The sequence below is a fragment of the Dermacentor andersoni genome, chromosome 7 (assembly GCF_023375885.2).
Source record: "Dermacentor andersoni chromosome 7, qqDerAnde1_hic_scaffold, whole genome shotgun sequence".
NCBI lineage: Eukaryota > Metazoa > Arthropoda > Arachnida > Ixodida > Ixodidae > Dermacentor > Dermacentor andersoni.
In genome coordinates, this window is record NC_092820.1 from 145,114,449 (window position 1) to 145,130,318 (window position 15,870).

General features: G+C 48.0%; 1 protein-coding gene across 3 annotated transcripts in view; it reads right to left on the bottom strand.

Annotated features, from left to right (window-relative positions):
- The window catches only part of LOC126533695 (uncharacterized), a 114,687-nt gene that overhangs the window by 61,293 nt on the left and 37,524 nt on the right, over window positions 1-15,870 (bottom strand). Inside the window, exon 1 of one of the 3 annotated variants that reach the window (XM_050180880.3) lies at window positions 2,106-2,590. The exons of 1 other annotated variant lie outside the window; for it this stretch is intronic. In XM_050180880.3, the coding sequence (XP_050036837.2) occupies window positions 2,106-2,526 (421 nt within the window). In that variant the 5' untranslated portion in view covers window positions 2,527-2,590. Of the gene's footprint in view, window positions 1-2,105; window positions 2,624-15,870 lie in introns of those variants that run through there. One more of the 3 variants, XM_055072264.2, reaches the window with a different exon arrangement.

Sequence of the window (15,870 nt, forward strand, 5' to 3'; positions counted from 1 at the left end):
CGTCCTTTGCGAACTCTCTCTCACTCTCTCACCCGTACGCCGCCCGCAGACAGCCGCAGCTCCCTACGTTCGCGCTGACTGCGTCCGAGGACGCCGCTAGAACACCGCCGGTTCTCTTTTTTTTCTCCCTTTTCTTTAGGTGTTTCTTACTTCGCCTCCCCCTCTCTCCGGAGTCGCTTGGTTTTCGCTCGCGTTTCCGCTTATTCTGAGGCGTTTCAAAGGAGACTTAAAGAGGAGTATTAAGAGAAGGCTTTACCTCGGGAACTCCTATCTAAATGCATGGAAACGGAGAAATCATTTCATTTGCCGTTTATTACGGCGATTTCGATGAAGTATGCTGTATCTAGCGGGGGCAGGGGCGGGGGGGGGGTGGTGAAAACCTAGCGAAAACAAAGAGTACTTTTTTTTTTGCAGCGAAGCTTTTAGCCTCTAGTTAGCCAGGATTTTCCGTGTCCGGGTGCAATGTTTCGCTCACAAAGAAAAGCAGCTAGAAGGCTTTGTGCTAGAGTTTCGGCGTAAGAGAAATATGTTTGAAGTAGAATTCCGTATGTTAGAATTAAAATCCGATGTTGTCATGTCCGTACGTTGTGTGTAAGTCATACTTTACAGATTGTGTGACGCATTGTACTTTGAGAAACTGAATTAGTTAAATAACGCACTTGCACCAGGCAGAGGGCCTACTAGAATTAGCATGTATGTTGCAGTTCCGCACACCCGCCCGCGCGCGTGACGAGCGTGCGCATAAGATGTATCGGTGCTCTGCCCGTTGCATCTGTTTCACAGCGTGTGCTGCGACCTGAACCAACGTGACGACAAGCACTGTATTACAGTGACGTTTCGCGACGGCGCCGCGCCTGGGGGTGGGGGGTTCTGTAAGAGTCCACCTAGTGGACTGTCCATTTCGGCCGCTGCTGATTGGCTAGGGCCACTCGTTTCCTCCTCGCTCGTACAGTTGCATCCAATCAGCAGCGGCCGAAATCGACAGTCCACTAGGTGGACTCTTACAGAATACCCTCCCCCCCGCCTTTAGTGGGCCACCGGGACAGCGCATATTGCTACACATGCAAAGAAGAGACGCCGTGAACATGCTCAGTGGCCGCCGCAGCGCCAAAGCGCCAAAGCGCAAACGGAGATGGCGCCAGCGCGGTCGCCGACACTGCATATCGTGAACAGCTTTGCTGTACATCCACTTGCACAGGGTGGAATGCAGGGGGATTTTTTTATCTACGCAATCATTTTATCACGAATTATGTAGAAAATCGCAAAACGCTAAACAGTGAACCGCCGTGTTTACACCTCTGTAGATAAACACTAAAACGAACGACATCACGATTCTGTAAAGTGCATCTATTCAGACGTCTGAAAGAGGAGAAAATTTATGCATCGATGACCGCCCTCAAATGTGCCACCAATTTGTGAGCAACACTTCCGCGAGACCTTCGTGAGCACTGTATACCGTTTTCACGCAGGATGTAAACACGTGTACCACATCTGTCCGATTTAGATGCTCTTACCGATGTAGTTTCCAGGTCTGCGATAATTTCAGATGAGAGCTTAATGATTTTTGACTGCGCTTGTAAAAAAATTAAACGTCATACATTCTAAATAATGCTTCCTATGCCTAGGCGGAATGCCGCTTTTTCTCTCTTGAATGTAACAAAATTCATCTATAATTGACAAGCGGTTTCCCGACGAGAGCATTTCTGCATTTTACATTATTTCAATAGCGAAATAAGGGTATGTCCTTAAGCGGAATCAAGCTCTGGCGCTACTCTTATGCTACCTATTAAAGTACATGTAAGAGGCAGAAAACCTTTCCTGGTATGACACCTGCACCAATTTATGAAGTTTGTTGCTATTGAGAGAAAAGGTGAAATTCCAGTGACTATAGCAAGCGAGATTTTGATCCAGGGCCTGATTATTTTTTATAAATATTGCGGAAAATTCATAAGCTTAAAAAAAATTTGCTGTGGCTTAGCTCTGGTTAAACCTAGTCGAGTAGCGATAGCTACAGACCCCCCGCTGCGCTTAGGCTTCGCTTGTAGTTAGACATGTTGTGCACACACTACCAAACGGATTGTTGGTGAAACGGCGGTGAAACTCACGGGTAGCAGACTCGCGCTCATTCAGTCTGTTCGTAGAGGCAGTCTTGCGTTGGTCGACACAATCAACGGTTTGTGAACGCGCTCTTCTAACCATATCTCTCTTCCGTCGTTTGTCGAGTCGTTCAGTACGCTCCTCTTCGGTCTCTTCGGCACGACGTTTCTTCAAAGTTTCAGCACGTCTTGCAAGGCGGGCTGCCTTCAGAGACGCAGAACTCGAGCAGCATTCATCATCAGAGGTCGGCGCTGTAGATTCATCGTTAGAAGAGGCTATGCGAGCCCGTCTAGCGGCATCGCTTTCACGGCGTTTGGCCAACCGTTCGGCACGCTCCTCTTGAGTCTCTTCAGCGCGCCGTCTCCTCTTCACTTCATTTCTACGGCGATCCCTGGCCTCCTTCAGGCTGGCCGACTTCTCACTATCCATACTGCGGCCTCAACTATGGCTGCGGCGAAACGCGAGCTCTCCCCTTCTTTACTCCCGGTTATCACAGCTGTGGTGCGCGGGGTGTGACATCATACAGAGGGCGCACTGAGCGCCCAACGGCCAAGAGCGGTGGCCGCGCGGCGACCGCGACGAGGCGTGTTGCCGGAGAATCGAGGCCCGTGGTGTGACGTCACAGAGAGGACGCGGCGAGCGCGCCAGCTGAAAAGTGACTTTAGCCAGCTGTGGCGGTTGCCAGGCAACGGCGCAGGCGCTCCTCCGCCGTTGATCGGTGGCCACGCGGCGACCGCGACGAACCGAGTCGCCAGAGAATCGAGGCCCGTGGTGGAACGTTACGGCGCGGCGAGCGCCCAATGGCAGGAGCGGTGGCCGCGCGGCGACCGCGACGAGCCTAGTTCCTGGAGAATCGAGGGCGGGTGGTGTGACGTCACAGTGCGGCCACGGCTCAAAGTGCGGCGACGGCGAAGAGGCAAAAACCTGGCGTAATGTAGCTATCGCTACAAAAAATAGAAACGCGAACGTTCCCAATTCATAACACTGCACCAAGAACAGATATCGCAGTAGTGTAAGCTGCACCCGTAAGAGGATCTAAAGCAGAAAAACTTCGCACATTTCAGCGAGCGCCCAACGGCCAAGAGCGGTGGCCGCGCGGCGACCGCGACGAGGCGTGTTGCCGGGGAATCGAGGCCCGTGGTGTGACGTCACACAGAGGGTGCGGCGAGCGCGCTAGCTGCAAAGTAACTTTAGCAAACTGTGGCGGTTGCCAGGCAACGGCGCAGGCGTGCCTCCGCTGTTGATCGGTGGCCGCGCGGCGACCGCGACGAACCGAGTCGCCAGAGAATCGAGGCCCGTGGTGGAACGTTACACAGAGGGCGCAGCGAGCGCCCAATGGCAGGAGCGGTGGCCGCGCGGCGACCGCGACGAGCCTAGTTCCTGGAGAATCGAGGGCGGGTGGTATGACGTCACAGTGCGGCCACGGCGAAGAGGCAAAAACCTGGCGTAATGTAGCTATCGCTACAAAAAATAGAAACGCGAACGTTCCCAATCCATAACACTGCACCAAGAACGGATAGCGCAGTAGTGTAAGCTGCACCCGTAAGAGCATCTAAAGCAGAAAAACTTCGCACATTAATTTACAACTTAAATGAATGTCTTACAATGTTCGCAAGAGTGTGAAAAAGTCATATTCAGAAATTTGTTATATGTATCACACGGTTGTGTACCAGATGAATTTAATTCAATCTAGATGCGTAATTAAATGCAGTTTTCATAATTGCGATCTATTTATTCATTGCTCAGCTACAGAGCTGTAAAGGTGATACTTGTGCTTCTTTTTCTAAATTTCCAATTCCAACATTTTTATAAAAAGGTGGACAGCCTAGATGAAAAATCCACTTTCAGAAGTCACAATATTCTAGCTCTTTCAATGAAATGTAACAAACATCATCAAGTTCAATGAAGTGGTAGCCGAGAAGAATGATTTCTCCTTTCTCATGTATTTTGATAGTAAAGCTTTCTTTGAAAGGGGACCAGCGACAATGTTGCACACGCCAAGTTCTACATCACAACGCGTTCGTCGTTTTATACGGAGGTGGTCGTAACAAGAATTATGAGAACTGACGCAACCAAATAAAAGTTATTTCATTACGAATTCAAAATGAAAGTATAGATGGAAAGTGGCAAACTGTTTCACCTTTTGTTCACTCAGCGAGGTCTTATGCTCTTTTCAAACAAAACGCTGCTTACACATCGCGGGGTACTGGAAGTTTTCTACCCATTGTGGCCTTCCCTTCGTACCATCGCTTAATATGGTGGCGCCATCTACAAATTCACTTTCACAGGCCTGCGAATGCACCTTCCCCGGCACAGTAAATTTTATAATAGCAATTGGACGTTTGTCAAAAAGGCACGGCTACACTTTACGCACTGGTAACACGTACTTGCTATGTGAAAATGCTTATTTTTGCACTATATTTCAATCGTAGACCGTTTGACAGTGCAGCTGTGTTAGTTGCAAGCTAAATTAATTTTTATTACACAATTATGAGTCCTCTTCGAAGATTTAAACACCATAAAATCGTCTTTTTAGATAGTCATTTTATGTATAGCATAAACACACAATATATTCTTCATACCCAACCAATCAAAACGGACAGCCTAAATCAGTTGCCTTCGCTTCACATGCGCTGCCGAAAATGGTTGATATGTGAAGTTTCACCAGTCGCGAAAGTTGATTTATAATAAAAACAACATGCAAAATGTTGGGACGATGGGCGCCCATGAGAGGAAGCTCTAACTCGGGGGCCCCTATCTAAATGCATGGAAAAGGAGAAATTGTTTTTCTCGGTCACCACTGCACCGAATTGTGTTGAAATTTGTCGAATTTAAAAAAGGCTAATATGCAGTCACTGTAGCAAATCGATTATTCATCCTATCAGCATTCTTCGTCGCCCACTTATGGCGTTCTGGCCCTATCTATCTATCTATCTATCTATCTATCTATCTATCTATCTGTCTGTCTGTCTGTCTGTCTGTCTGTCTGTCTGTCTGTCTGTCTGTCTGTCTGTCTGTCTGTCTGTCTGTCTGTCTGTCTGTCTGTCTGTCTGTCTATCTATCTATCTATCTATCTATCTATCTGTCTGTCTGTCTGTCTGTCTGTCTGTCTGTCTGTCTGTCTGTCTGTCTGTCTGTCTGTCTGTCTGTCTGTCTGTCTGTCTGTCTGTCTGTCTGTCTGTCTGTCTGTCTGTCTGTCTGTCTGTCTGTCTGTCTGTCTCTCTGTCTGTCTGTCTGTCTGTCTATTCATCCATCCATCCATCCATCCATCCATCCATCTAGCTTATTACGCCGATACTGTGGCATAGGTTGTCTAAAACTTGGACAACTGGTAGGTATGTGGTCGTAGTCATGATGCCGTCGGGGTCGTTCTATCATTGTCATTTCCGCTTCGTTATCTGTCTCTCGTTTTGTCGTCGTCGTTGCACCCTCCATGACGACCTAGTGTCCTAAGTTGTCTAATAGGTTGGGACATTAGGTAGGTGCTCGTGGGCGTGATACCGTAGTGGCCATTGCATCGCCATTATTCCAGCTTTGTCATCTGACTCTTCATGCCGTGGTCATCACACCATCGTCGTCATACAGTCGTCATGCAGTCGTGTTCACATCACCATCATGATGCCGTCATGACTGTTCATTGTCGTCAATCTAGCTTTGTTACATTAGCCTTGTCACGCTGCCTTCTTTATGCCATCGTCGTCATACAAGCTTCGTGACACAGTCGTCGTCAATCCATTGTCCTCATACCGCCGTCGTGCCACCGTCGTCATACAGTCATTGTCATGCACTCGTTGTCATACCATCGTCGAGATGCCGTCCACGTCATTTCATTGTCATCATTATAACTTCGACATCTACACTCTCGCCATGCCCCATCATCCTCAGGCTGTCGCTTTACCGTCGGTATCATTCCTTCGTCGTTACATCGTAATTGTCTTGTCATAGAATTGTGATTATGCCATTGTGTCCATTGCATTTTCGTCTGACAGTCACTATGCTGCACTTACCATCGTCTTCATGCCGTCTTGATCGTGTCATTCTCATCACTCAACGTTCGTAGTCCGTTAGTTGTCATACCGTCGTCATCGCGCAATTGTCGCCATACGCCCATCCTTATTGATTGTCCTCCTACGTCGTCGTCTCGCTGTCGTCGTTATACTCGGTGATCGTCATCATTTAAGAATCGCCATCATGTAGTCGTCGTCATGCCACCTTGTCACTCCATCGACGTCATTCCTTCGTCATTCCATCATCGGTACTGCGTCAGCGTTGTATACAGTCGTCGTCATGCCGCTATGCTCATGGTCGACCTCGGCAAGCGAGTGTCATAGCAAAGTGGGGTGATACTGGAGTATGCGTATATTGCCGAAGCAAACGAAGTCTCATAATGACCGCTACATATGTTAAATTGGAGTGACTTCGGAAATGGGGCCTCACTACACCGCCCGAATGCTTAACAACTGTAACAACTGTTATCCAATTGAACTGTTATCCGATTAACGGATAACACTTGTGGCTTGCGGCGCCTCGGCACCAAGAGCTTTGTCAATGCTTCTCTGTGTGTCTACAGTGGACGTCAGCGCAACAAGATGGCGTCACCAGCACTGCTGCGACTAGGTGACTATTGGGATGACTAGACTAGGTGACTATTTGTCGCCGCCCCGTTTCTAGGGGATGCCAGTGAATCATCGTCATTATCGTGCACATGTCTTTCCGATGTTCCGTTAAAATTCTACAGTGTGTTATAATAGGGGGAGTGGGCTCGGATGACGACTCCGCCGGAGGCATTTCATGTCGCCTCCGAGAGATGGCGCCACCGACATTTTTACCGGAAGGTTTTGCAGTCTTGCACCTACGCTATGCGGGTTCTGCAGATTATTCCAACGAAGAGCGTAAATCTAAATAAGTTCTTGATATCTGTATTACCGGAAAGGCGCATTCTATTTTTGTACTATATACAAATACACTTTACCATTGTGACTGCGACGACTTGGGAAGCATTATTGGTGACCATGCGAGTGTATGGCTATGGGTGCTGGTTCGCTACCTAAGTGTGGGGCTTGCGGTAGTTTGTAGCAGTTACTGTGACAACAATATCAGCGAGATGATTCGTTTTATCGACATCTAGAACCAGCAATCACCGTCTAATCGTCCACAGTGGTCCACTAAGGGCAGCGTTGAGCGTGCGCCGCTCGCCTAAGCAGTGGACCGTTTCCCAAGTCAACCCAAGCTGACCGCACTTGGTCAAGTCGCGGAGAGTTCTATTTCATCATAAATGCATGTACTCGACGTGTGGGTACACATCACCGGAAAGAAAAATACGACATACGGCGCATCTAATTACGAAAGCTTATTTCATTTAGAATATCAAACAAGCTGATTTCCAGTTGTATACTATAATTCCAGCAATGATTTCAGCGAGCAGCGGCGTTATCCTTTGAGCGCACAAAATGAGGCAAGTCGGCGAACGCTGCACGCTACAAAAATAATCGAAATTTGTCAATTCGCGTCCTCGTGTCCAGGCTTCAGCAAGCGAGTGGCAGTGACGAGAGCGCATGGACTGGCACGGATCTTCAGGTGGAAGCAGCTCCTGCGCCCCTAGCGGCCTGCGGCTCTGGCGTGAGCGGCTTCAAGTGGAAGCGCGCGCCACATAGGGCGAGAGCACACTACCCAATATTCTAGTGCGCTATAGTTATTCCGTAAAAAAAATAATGTATTTTATGGACATGGTAAAACTCTGTAATGACCCCGGCTTTTGAGGAGGAAGCAACTATTTGTTATAGAACAGCATCTCAGAAAGGCACGACGTTTTTGCAGGTCGACATTTGAGACTGCAGTACGGTGGACGCACTCCGCATTTCACAGTAGAGTCGGCTTCATGTTTTGCTGATAATGTGTCTTCAACGACCTGAAAATAATCGTGTTTGCACTGTATTTTACGGACTGCAGAAATACCAGGGAGTCAGATGTGCGAAGCAGCGCTGGTTGCACGGTTTCGTCAAAAAGAGCCCAAGAAGCTGTAATTACAATGATCGCATTCTGCCCATCTATGTACTAGTGCAAAGGCATTCACAGCAAAAATAACTTTTGTGCAGTTGATTTCCTTCGCTTTTGCCCGTTTGCGGAAACGCTGACGCAGAATGAAAATGTTGATCCGTTGAGGTTTAAGAAAGTGTCACTAGATGACGCGACCTACACTGCTGCTACAAAACCCCGTGATAATTTTAAGTAGCGACACTCTGCTCCCCGTAGCGCTTTTCTCCTCGATTCTCCTCGCGCACCGGCCGTGCGCGCTGCGCACGGCACGCTTTTTCTCCTTGGCTCCCGCGGACGGGCCGCTGCATTCGATGGAGGCGCGTGATTTGTGCCAGTTGGGCGCCCCAGTGATGTATAAAATTTTGAAAAATGCTGATAACAGCATCGAGAATGCTGAAGGCAACTTTTATGAGGAGCTTGGTTTCTTTTTCAAAGCTGTACTAATAAGGCGTACTGCTGTAAAAGGACCTAACACAGCACTCAAACGGATAGCTTTGCGGAACTTCACCCTCCTTTCTGTCCGACCGTGGCAGAAGGCTGTGCGGCATAGAAGTGGGACCTTTTTTTTTTTTTACAGCCATTGGAAAAACAGGGCAATGCCCTATTCTCACTTCGTTGCCATCATTCAAAAACTATTCGAAAACTTGTAAACGAATTCGATTTTGGAATAATATTAAACATTCACGGTTTGATTCGTTTACCGAATCGAATAGAAGAAAATTTCGAATATGTGCACATCCCTACAAGAAAGGTATCGTGGCAGTAGGGACTGCTTCGAGTATCACTGTGCCATTGGCACAACATAATGAATAAAAGGTGTAATTTGCCATTGGTCAAAACTGGTGCATGGCAAGCAGCAGGTAGGTCACGGCAGTCTTGAGATGGTCCTGGCGAAGGAATGAAATTATTGCATGAGCGCACGGCCGCTCACTAACTTTATGCGTACTTAAAGAAACAATAGCTTACAGCAGGGATCACTTGGAGAAGGGAAGGGCACTATAGCCGATAAATTGTAGCTTTCGGGCAAGCGTGCGGTGGCCGCAGGCGGTGTGTAAAAGATCGTAATGTCATTGGAAGCAACAATAAAATGAATAAAAGTTACCATCTAACCTTGATCAAAACTGGTTCGTAGCACCATGTAGGTCACAGCAGTCCTAAGATGGTGCTAATGGAGGAACCAAATTATTGCATGAGTGAACGGCCGCACACTAAATTCGTGTATGAAAAGAGACATTGACTTGCAGTGTGGTTCGCTTGGAGAAGTGGCGGACCTCATAGCAGAGGCATTGTAGTTTGCGGGCAAACACGCCGTTGGCGAAAGGTCTGCATAAAGGATCATAGTGTCGTTGACTACGTTGTTAAGCCACCGAGACCATCATTGCTAAAATTATTAGCGGCGGGACAAAGAGCACGCATCAGAAATTACTTACTTCTATCAGTTCGAGGTTCATGTCTCTGCCGAGGGGCTTCCTGTGCTTCACGACAGCTCGGCAGGAGAAAACTCTTGGAACTGCGTTGGCCTTCAGCTTTTTTTTCCCCACCAGTTCTTGTAATATGCGCGGCTCATATTGATCTTGAATGAAATGTAGCTAGAACATTTAGGAGTTGATCACTCGGGTAAGGCGAATAAAACACACTCTCACGTGGTTCCGCGCTCACACGGGATCCATCAAGGAAGGCCTCCCAAACCTCAACGAGCTGGCCCACTCCAAGGCGCGAGGTCTCGCTTTCCGCGACTATGGAGAACTCCCCCGCCAGCCCGCAGTGGTGGAGAACAGAGAACAACCGACCCCATACAATGAAATTACGCAGCACTTTTATATCGGCAGGAAAGACTTTCCCTTCCTCACAAGAAGTTAAATAGAGAGCAAGCATTGACCCTCAGATTATTTCAAACAGGCTCAAATACCAGCGCGGCTTTATTCCACAAGCCTTATCCCGACACTTATGCCACTAGTGCTTGCAGGCACTGCAATGACTTCGCTAGCCTGGACCATATGCTGTAGCGTTGTCCCTCGTTGCCTGGCCCGGAACAAATCAAGGAGGACAAGTGGCTCTCCGCTATCAAGAGCCCCGATGCCAGGGCGCAACTATGGGCGGTCCAGAGGGCCCACGATGCGACGGTCGGGCATGGCCGAACTGTCCCAACGTGGGAGCGGCCCGCAGCGCGCTGAGGGGCGTACCTCAGGACTTTCATTAAAGTTTTGCATCCATCCATCCATACAGTTGCAAGTGGCTAATACGTTGCAGTGCTAAACATTAGTGTCTGCAGAATATTCCCTGCATTACTACATCATAACCATAATCATTATTGACTGTTAAACCTTCGTAATCAGAGCGCATTGATGCAATGATCTTGGCTCGTGTTACATAGATGGAAAAACTTTTCCCCCCAAGCAAAACCAGAGAAAGGTGGTTTTAAAGCATTCGCTACTAAAGAGAATATTTCCAGCCTCTGCCTAGACGTCTATATCAACAGGAAGCGTGTGCGATCATGTCAACACCCCCTGCACATTGCCTGTATCCGTGAGAAAACCAAATAATTATAATCGTCACCTACTCATATGTGCAGGCAACTCAATTCTAATCAAGGTCAAGAACTGAAAAAAAAACGCTATGTGGGCTAGCTAGCGCTTATCACCCACAATACCACGGGTGTACATGCAGTCACATTTTTCAGTGCCTCCGTTCAGTGCATCTAAGTGGCTGAAGCACACATCGAAGCAAGCTAGAAAGAAAAACTCCTCAACAAGCAACTATTCCGATTTTCAGTAAAACAGGCAGCGGATCCTAACAATCACGAAAAGTGCTACCGAGAAGCTGTATCTTCGCACATAATTGTTCACAGCGTAAATCAGAATCTATAGTACTGTATTTCCGCCCGAATAACAGTTGACGACATGCGAGGTGATAAGAGTGCCAGCGTAATATTGAGCATACTCAGGACAACCCCATTTTTATGCTATGTACATATTGCTGCAGCAAAACGCTGATGAGCAGGCCGGATAATTAAAAGAACGCAGCATTAGGAGGCGCTTTCATAAGAGCTATAGGAAAGGCGTCTTACTTCGCAAACAACGCTGTTCTTTGTCGGAACAAAGTTCTTTCGGCCAATGTTCAGCAACCACTGCTTCTTGCGCAAGCTGTCACGCTTTTTTTTTTTTGTGGCATCAGAAAACTGCATAAGGATCTTCAGGCTTCTTGCTGCAGTTATATGCTCAGCAGCACGGCATAGCGTTATAGCCCGCAGTGCAGCAAACACAGCGTGCAGCGTTCGCTACGCCGTGCCAGCCGAGCTAAGGAGAAAAATGGCGCCAACAAAAAAACATACACAAATGCAAAATCTGCGCGTTTCCAAGGACAGCGGCAGCGAGACTAATCGTCGGGCCGAAATGCGGGCGCAAATAGGGGATGGGTAAGGGGCGAGGAGGAGGTGACGAGGTCGCGCGGCGGCGACAGAGTTCAAGGAGTGACGGTACTTCCAAATTATCAAGGGACTTAGTGCTGCTATCATGCTGACTGACTCGCTCCAGAATTCGCGTACTCCGTGAAACAATTCGTTTAGTTATTTTTATTCATCCTACCTTACAGGTTCCTATATGAAGCATCGAGTAATGGACATAACATGATAACAGAGGCCCCAAATGATTACTCAAAGTAACAACAATAAATATTTGTGAAGCAGTATTGCGTTGTAACAGTTGTCGGACGGTCCCACCGCTGGCATACAGTTGTAGCAGTTGTCGGACGATCTCGCCGCTGCCACCATTTTTAAGGGTTGAAGGTCGTAGAGAGGAACTTGGGAGGAACCAGGCGCACAGGGTTTATTTACAGTAATTACATTTTTAACAAGAGAGACATCGACAGTCTAGCGCGGATCCCAAATGGAGCACGCAAGACGAGCATACAGCAAACAAGCACACAGCTCACGAGCACGATCACAGAGTACGACGACGAGCACACCCAAGCAGCCAACAATAGCCGCTTATAAACACTCCGTTCTCCCTAGATCCCTAAGTGAGAGAACCGTTCGACGTCATCGTCAACGCAGTCGACCCGCCGGTTGTCCATTATCTTGAGTCTTGAAAGGCGCGTCGGTTCCCCGAGCTGACACCAGCAGCGCCTGCTGTCGGTTGCCCATTGTCTTGCGCCTCTAAATTCCAGAGCTGCCTTTCTCCTGTAGTCGCCACTGCCAACTGCTGCATGACATATATAAGATAGATGTGTCTAAGTATGTCGCATTTTCACGGTCGCGCCTGACTCGTCATAAGTATAAATACACAGTAACTGAATGTTCTTTCATTAATGACTCGTTTTGGCAATCGTTTTTTTTTTTTCGCTTAGGATACGCGAATGGAATCGGCTAATTCCAGATGTCATGGACGCCGAAACAGTGTCCTATTTCGCTGCAAACTTAGAACATACATGTAACCCCTATTACTATCGCCAATGCCGCGCGCACTCTCCCCATTTGAACGCTAGTTCCGTTTTCTTATATTCTTGCACTTATACAATGTATTTACTTTCCTAATATTTGTTGGTGATGGCCGATGAAATGTGTACCAGTTGTTTTGGGGTAAGAGATTGCTTATGCTATTGCACATAACTTTGTTCTTGTACTGACACTTCCTTGCTTCTTTATTCGATTCCCATTTTTGTAACAGATTGCAATCCTGTGCCTGGTTGTGCTTCACTTTTTTATTTTCAATATTATTTCGTGGTGTTTGCACATTGCGCATGATCGATACGGCGTTGATTCTCCTTGCTTGGCAAACTGGCTGTAATCCTTCCTCGTGGTTGCGCTTCATTTCGTGTGCCCAGCATGCATGTTTTCGAAATGTTATATTTGAATTTGTGGGTGATCTTTGTTTTAAATGCTCTGTATCGAATCTTGCTTTCTTTTCTTTTTTCTCGAATGATATTTTTTGCACAGTGTGCTTGATTGTGCACTGTTAAACTTTATTACAATATTGGTGTTCTTGGTGGAAAAACTGCTTAGACCACATTTATTGCTTTAATGCTATCCTGGTGGATGTGCTTCGTTATTTCCTTGTCGGTCTTTCTTTTTGTTTTTCGTTTTTTCTTATTTTTAAACGTGATTGTCTTTGTAATGCCCACCTGATATGCTCTCAACTGAGATCGACATGTTTGCACAGCGCAAAAGACGAGGACTGAAGGAAGAACACAACACCAACTCGCCCAAGCTTCCACCTTCTCAACTGAGAGTGGCAGCATTGAAAATAAGTAAATAAATAAGTAATATACCGCGATCTTGCCAGAAAGGCATATTCTCGCGCTTCTAAGTCAACGGCGTCGGCCTTATTTTTGCCCGCGACCGCCGCCGCGTGCCTAAGGTCGCGTAAAGTGCGAACGGCCAGTTACAAGGCCGTCAAGCGACGACATAATGAAAAACAGATAAATAAATGCTTAATAACACAATAATAAGCTCCACACGCGCACGTAGGTTGCGAGGGAAGGCATGCCGGGTTGCTGTGCAGCGGATGAGCAGAGCGAGTGCATAGGGGGGGGAGGGGGCAGCGAGCATGGGGAAGGAAAGACAAGAAAAGGAAAAGAAAGGAGTCAGCCAATAGCGAGGCTCGACAATCTCAGGTGGTGCTACGTCACGCGCGTGACGTCACTCGTTCGTTTGATGCAAGCAGCGCCGCCGGAACCTGCGCTGCCTGCGTCCGAAATGCGCGCGCGCTGGCATGCTCGCTCGCTCGTCGTCTTTGGTCGGCAGCAGCGACCCGGGTTTGAACAATCGCGCCGCCGCCGCAGCCAGCCGTTCAGCGACCTTGGAATCCGCAGATGTGCACGGACTCTGCCATTACTGTGTAATGTTGTAGACGCCGCAACGCCGGCGCCTGTCAGTCAAACCCGACTCCAGCACTTGCTAACAATTGTGTTCCTCCGCGACTGCGTCGTCTGCTGTCAGAAAATAAGCAGACGATGTGGCACATCAACTCAGATCTATATTCCGTAAAAGAGTCCACCTAGTGGACATGTCCATTTCGTCTGCTGCTGAAGTGCTGATTGGCTTTGGCGCCTGGTTCCTGCGGATGCGCAGCCCAGCCCATCCAATCAGAAGTTCAACAGCAGACGAAATGGATATGTCCATTAGGTGGACTCTTACAGAATAAAACTTCCCGTTCATTAGTGTCAAAAACGCCCAAAAAGTTCGAAGAGGATAGCGAAGGTTCCACAAGCTGTGCAAAGCAACCCTGGGCGCCAAAACTGATTGAATCAATCATACAATAAATGCGCTTATAACTTTTTTTACTCCCTTCTGTATTTTCCAGTGAGAGGTCTGAGAACAAGTCGGTTCGCTCTTCCGCCTGATAAATGTACATGGTGCATAATGTAGGAATATGGGGGGCGAGAGTTTTGTGTATTTCTATGCATTTCACAATTGAAAACACTGAGCTTTAGTATGCCTAATTTTTCACATTCTTGCCGGTCATGGCGCAATACGCGCTCGTCTTTTACTTGCTTATTTGTTGATACCACTAATGAGCCGTGTTGCAAAGCGCTGGGCAGTATTCAGCTGAAGTAGTTTACCATAGTAGTTAACGCTTAATAGAACAACTCATTGTATGATCGTCTTGAGTTAAGTAGAATAGCTCTAGCAGAACCTACAAGACCTATTGAGACATGGTAAATTCGTCACCGAAGTAATGGACCTTAGCGAGCTGCCCAGCGATGAAAACGATACACGAAAAAAAAAAAATAGCAACGTTTCCGTTAAGCCGCTCACGAACGATACCCCTAGGAATAAAATTGAAGAGATGTCATAGGGGCCTTACAAAAAAAAAACAAAAAACGTCGAACTATTTTCTCCTGCGGAACTGAGAGCGCCTGAGCACGCAATACTGGCAGCTGCTGCCAGTGTGCTGCACAGTTTTAGAGAAAAGAGGCGCGCGAACTGCTGGCTCGACTTGGCTAGGCTAGGCTCAACAAGCGTCACGGCACTTTATGGCGGCGGCGCTGCGTGCGCTATGAATGTACGGTTTTTGCGTTGCTTCTTCCGAGACGCGCGCCGGGTGGCGCTGAGCTCAGTGCGTACATAATGCGTGCAGCTTCCGCCGCGAATCTTTAGCGTTGACGTCGCGCGCGCGCCTCGCGACGTAGTTGCCGCTTCCGCCGCCGAGCCGAGAAGTTTCGTCACGCGCCCCGCGCCGCCGGTTTCGCAAGTCTTTTTTTGCGCACGTGAGGAGAAACGCGGGGCCGGAGCGCCCGTGGCAGTTGGAGATCCGCGATCTTTGTACGCTGTTCCCTCCGCGTGCACTCCAGTCTGCGGGGACCTTTTGTAATGTGCGCCGTTGCTGCCTTCACGAATGCATCTTGGGGAATCTACGAGGGAGAATACATGAAGCTATGAGAAACATTAAATGAGTACTGACACGACATTTCGGACTTGTCATTTTCTTTCGCTTCAACTGATGGTATCACCTGTAGAGAAAATACGACAGAGAAGTACTGACGAGTGTCCGTACCCTGCAAATAACTTGTTCCTACGGGTAAGTTCCCGTTTCGGTACACAGTGGGTGTGGTAGGTGCGCGCGTCATGACGTCATGCTACACTGGATTGCACTGTTGCTGCGTTCGCTGCGGCTACCACAGCGGAACGCATCCGTAGGAAATGCGCACAACACTTATGCTCGTTTATGTTTTCAAAAGCAACATCATCATAGCTATCCAAACAAGGCAAAGTTCAGAGGAAGATGGAGGCTTGGAAGT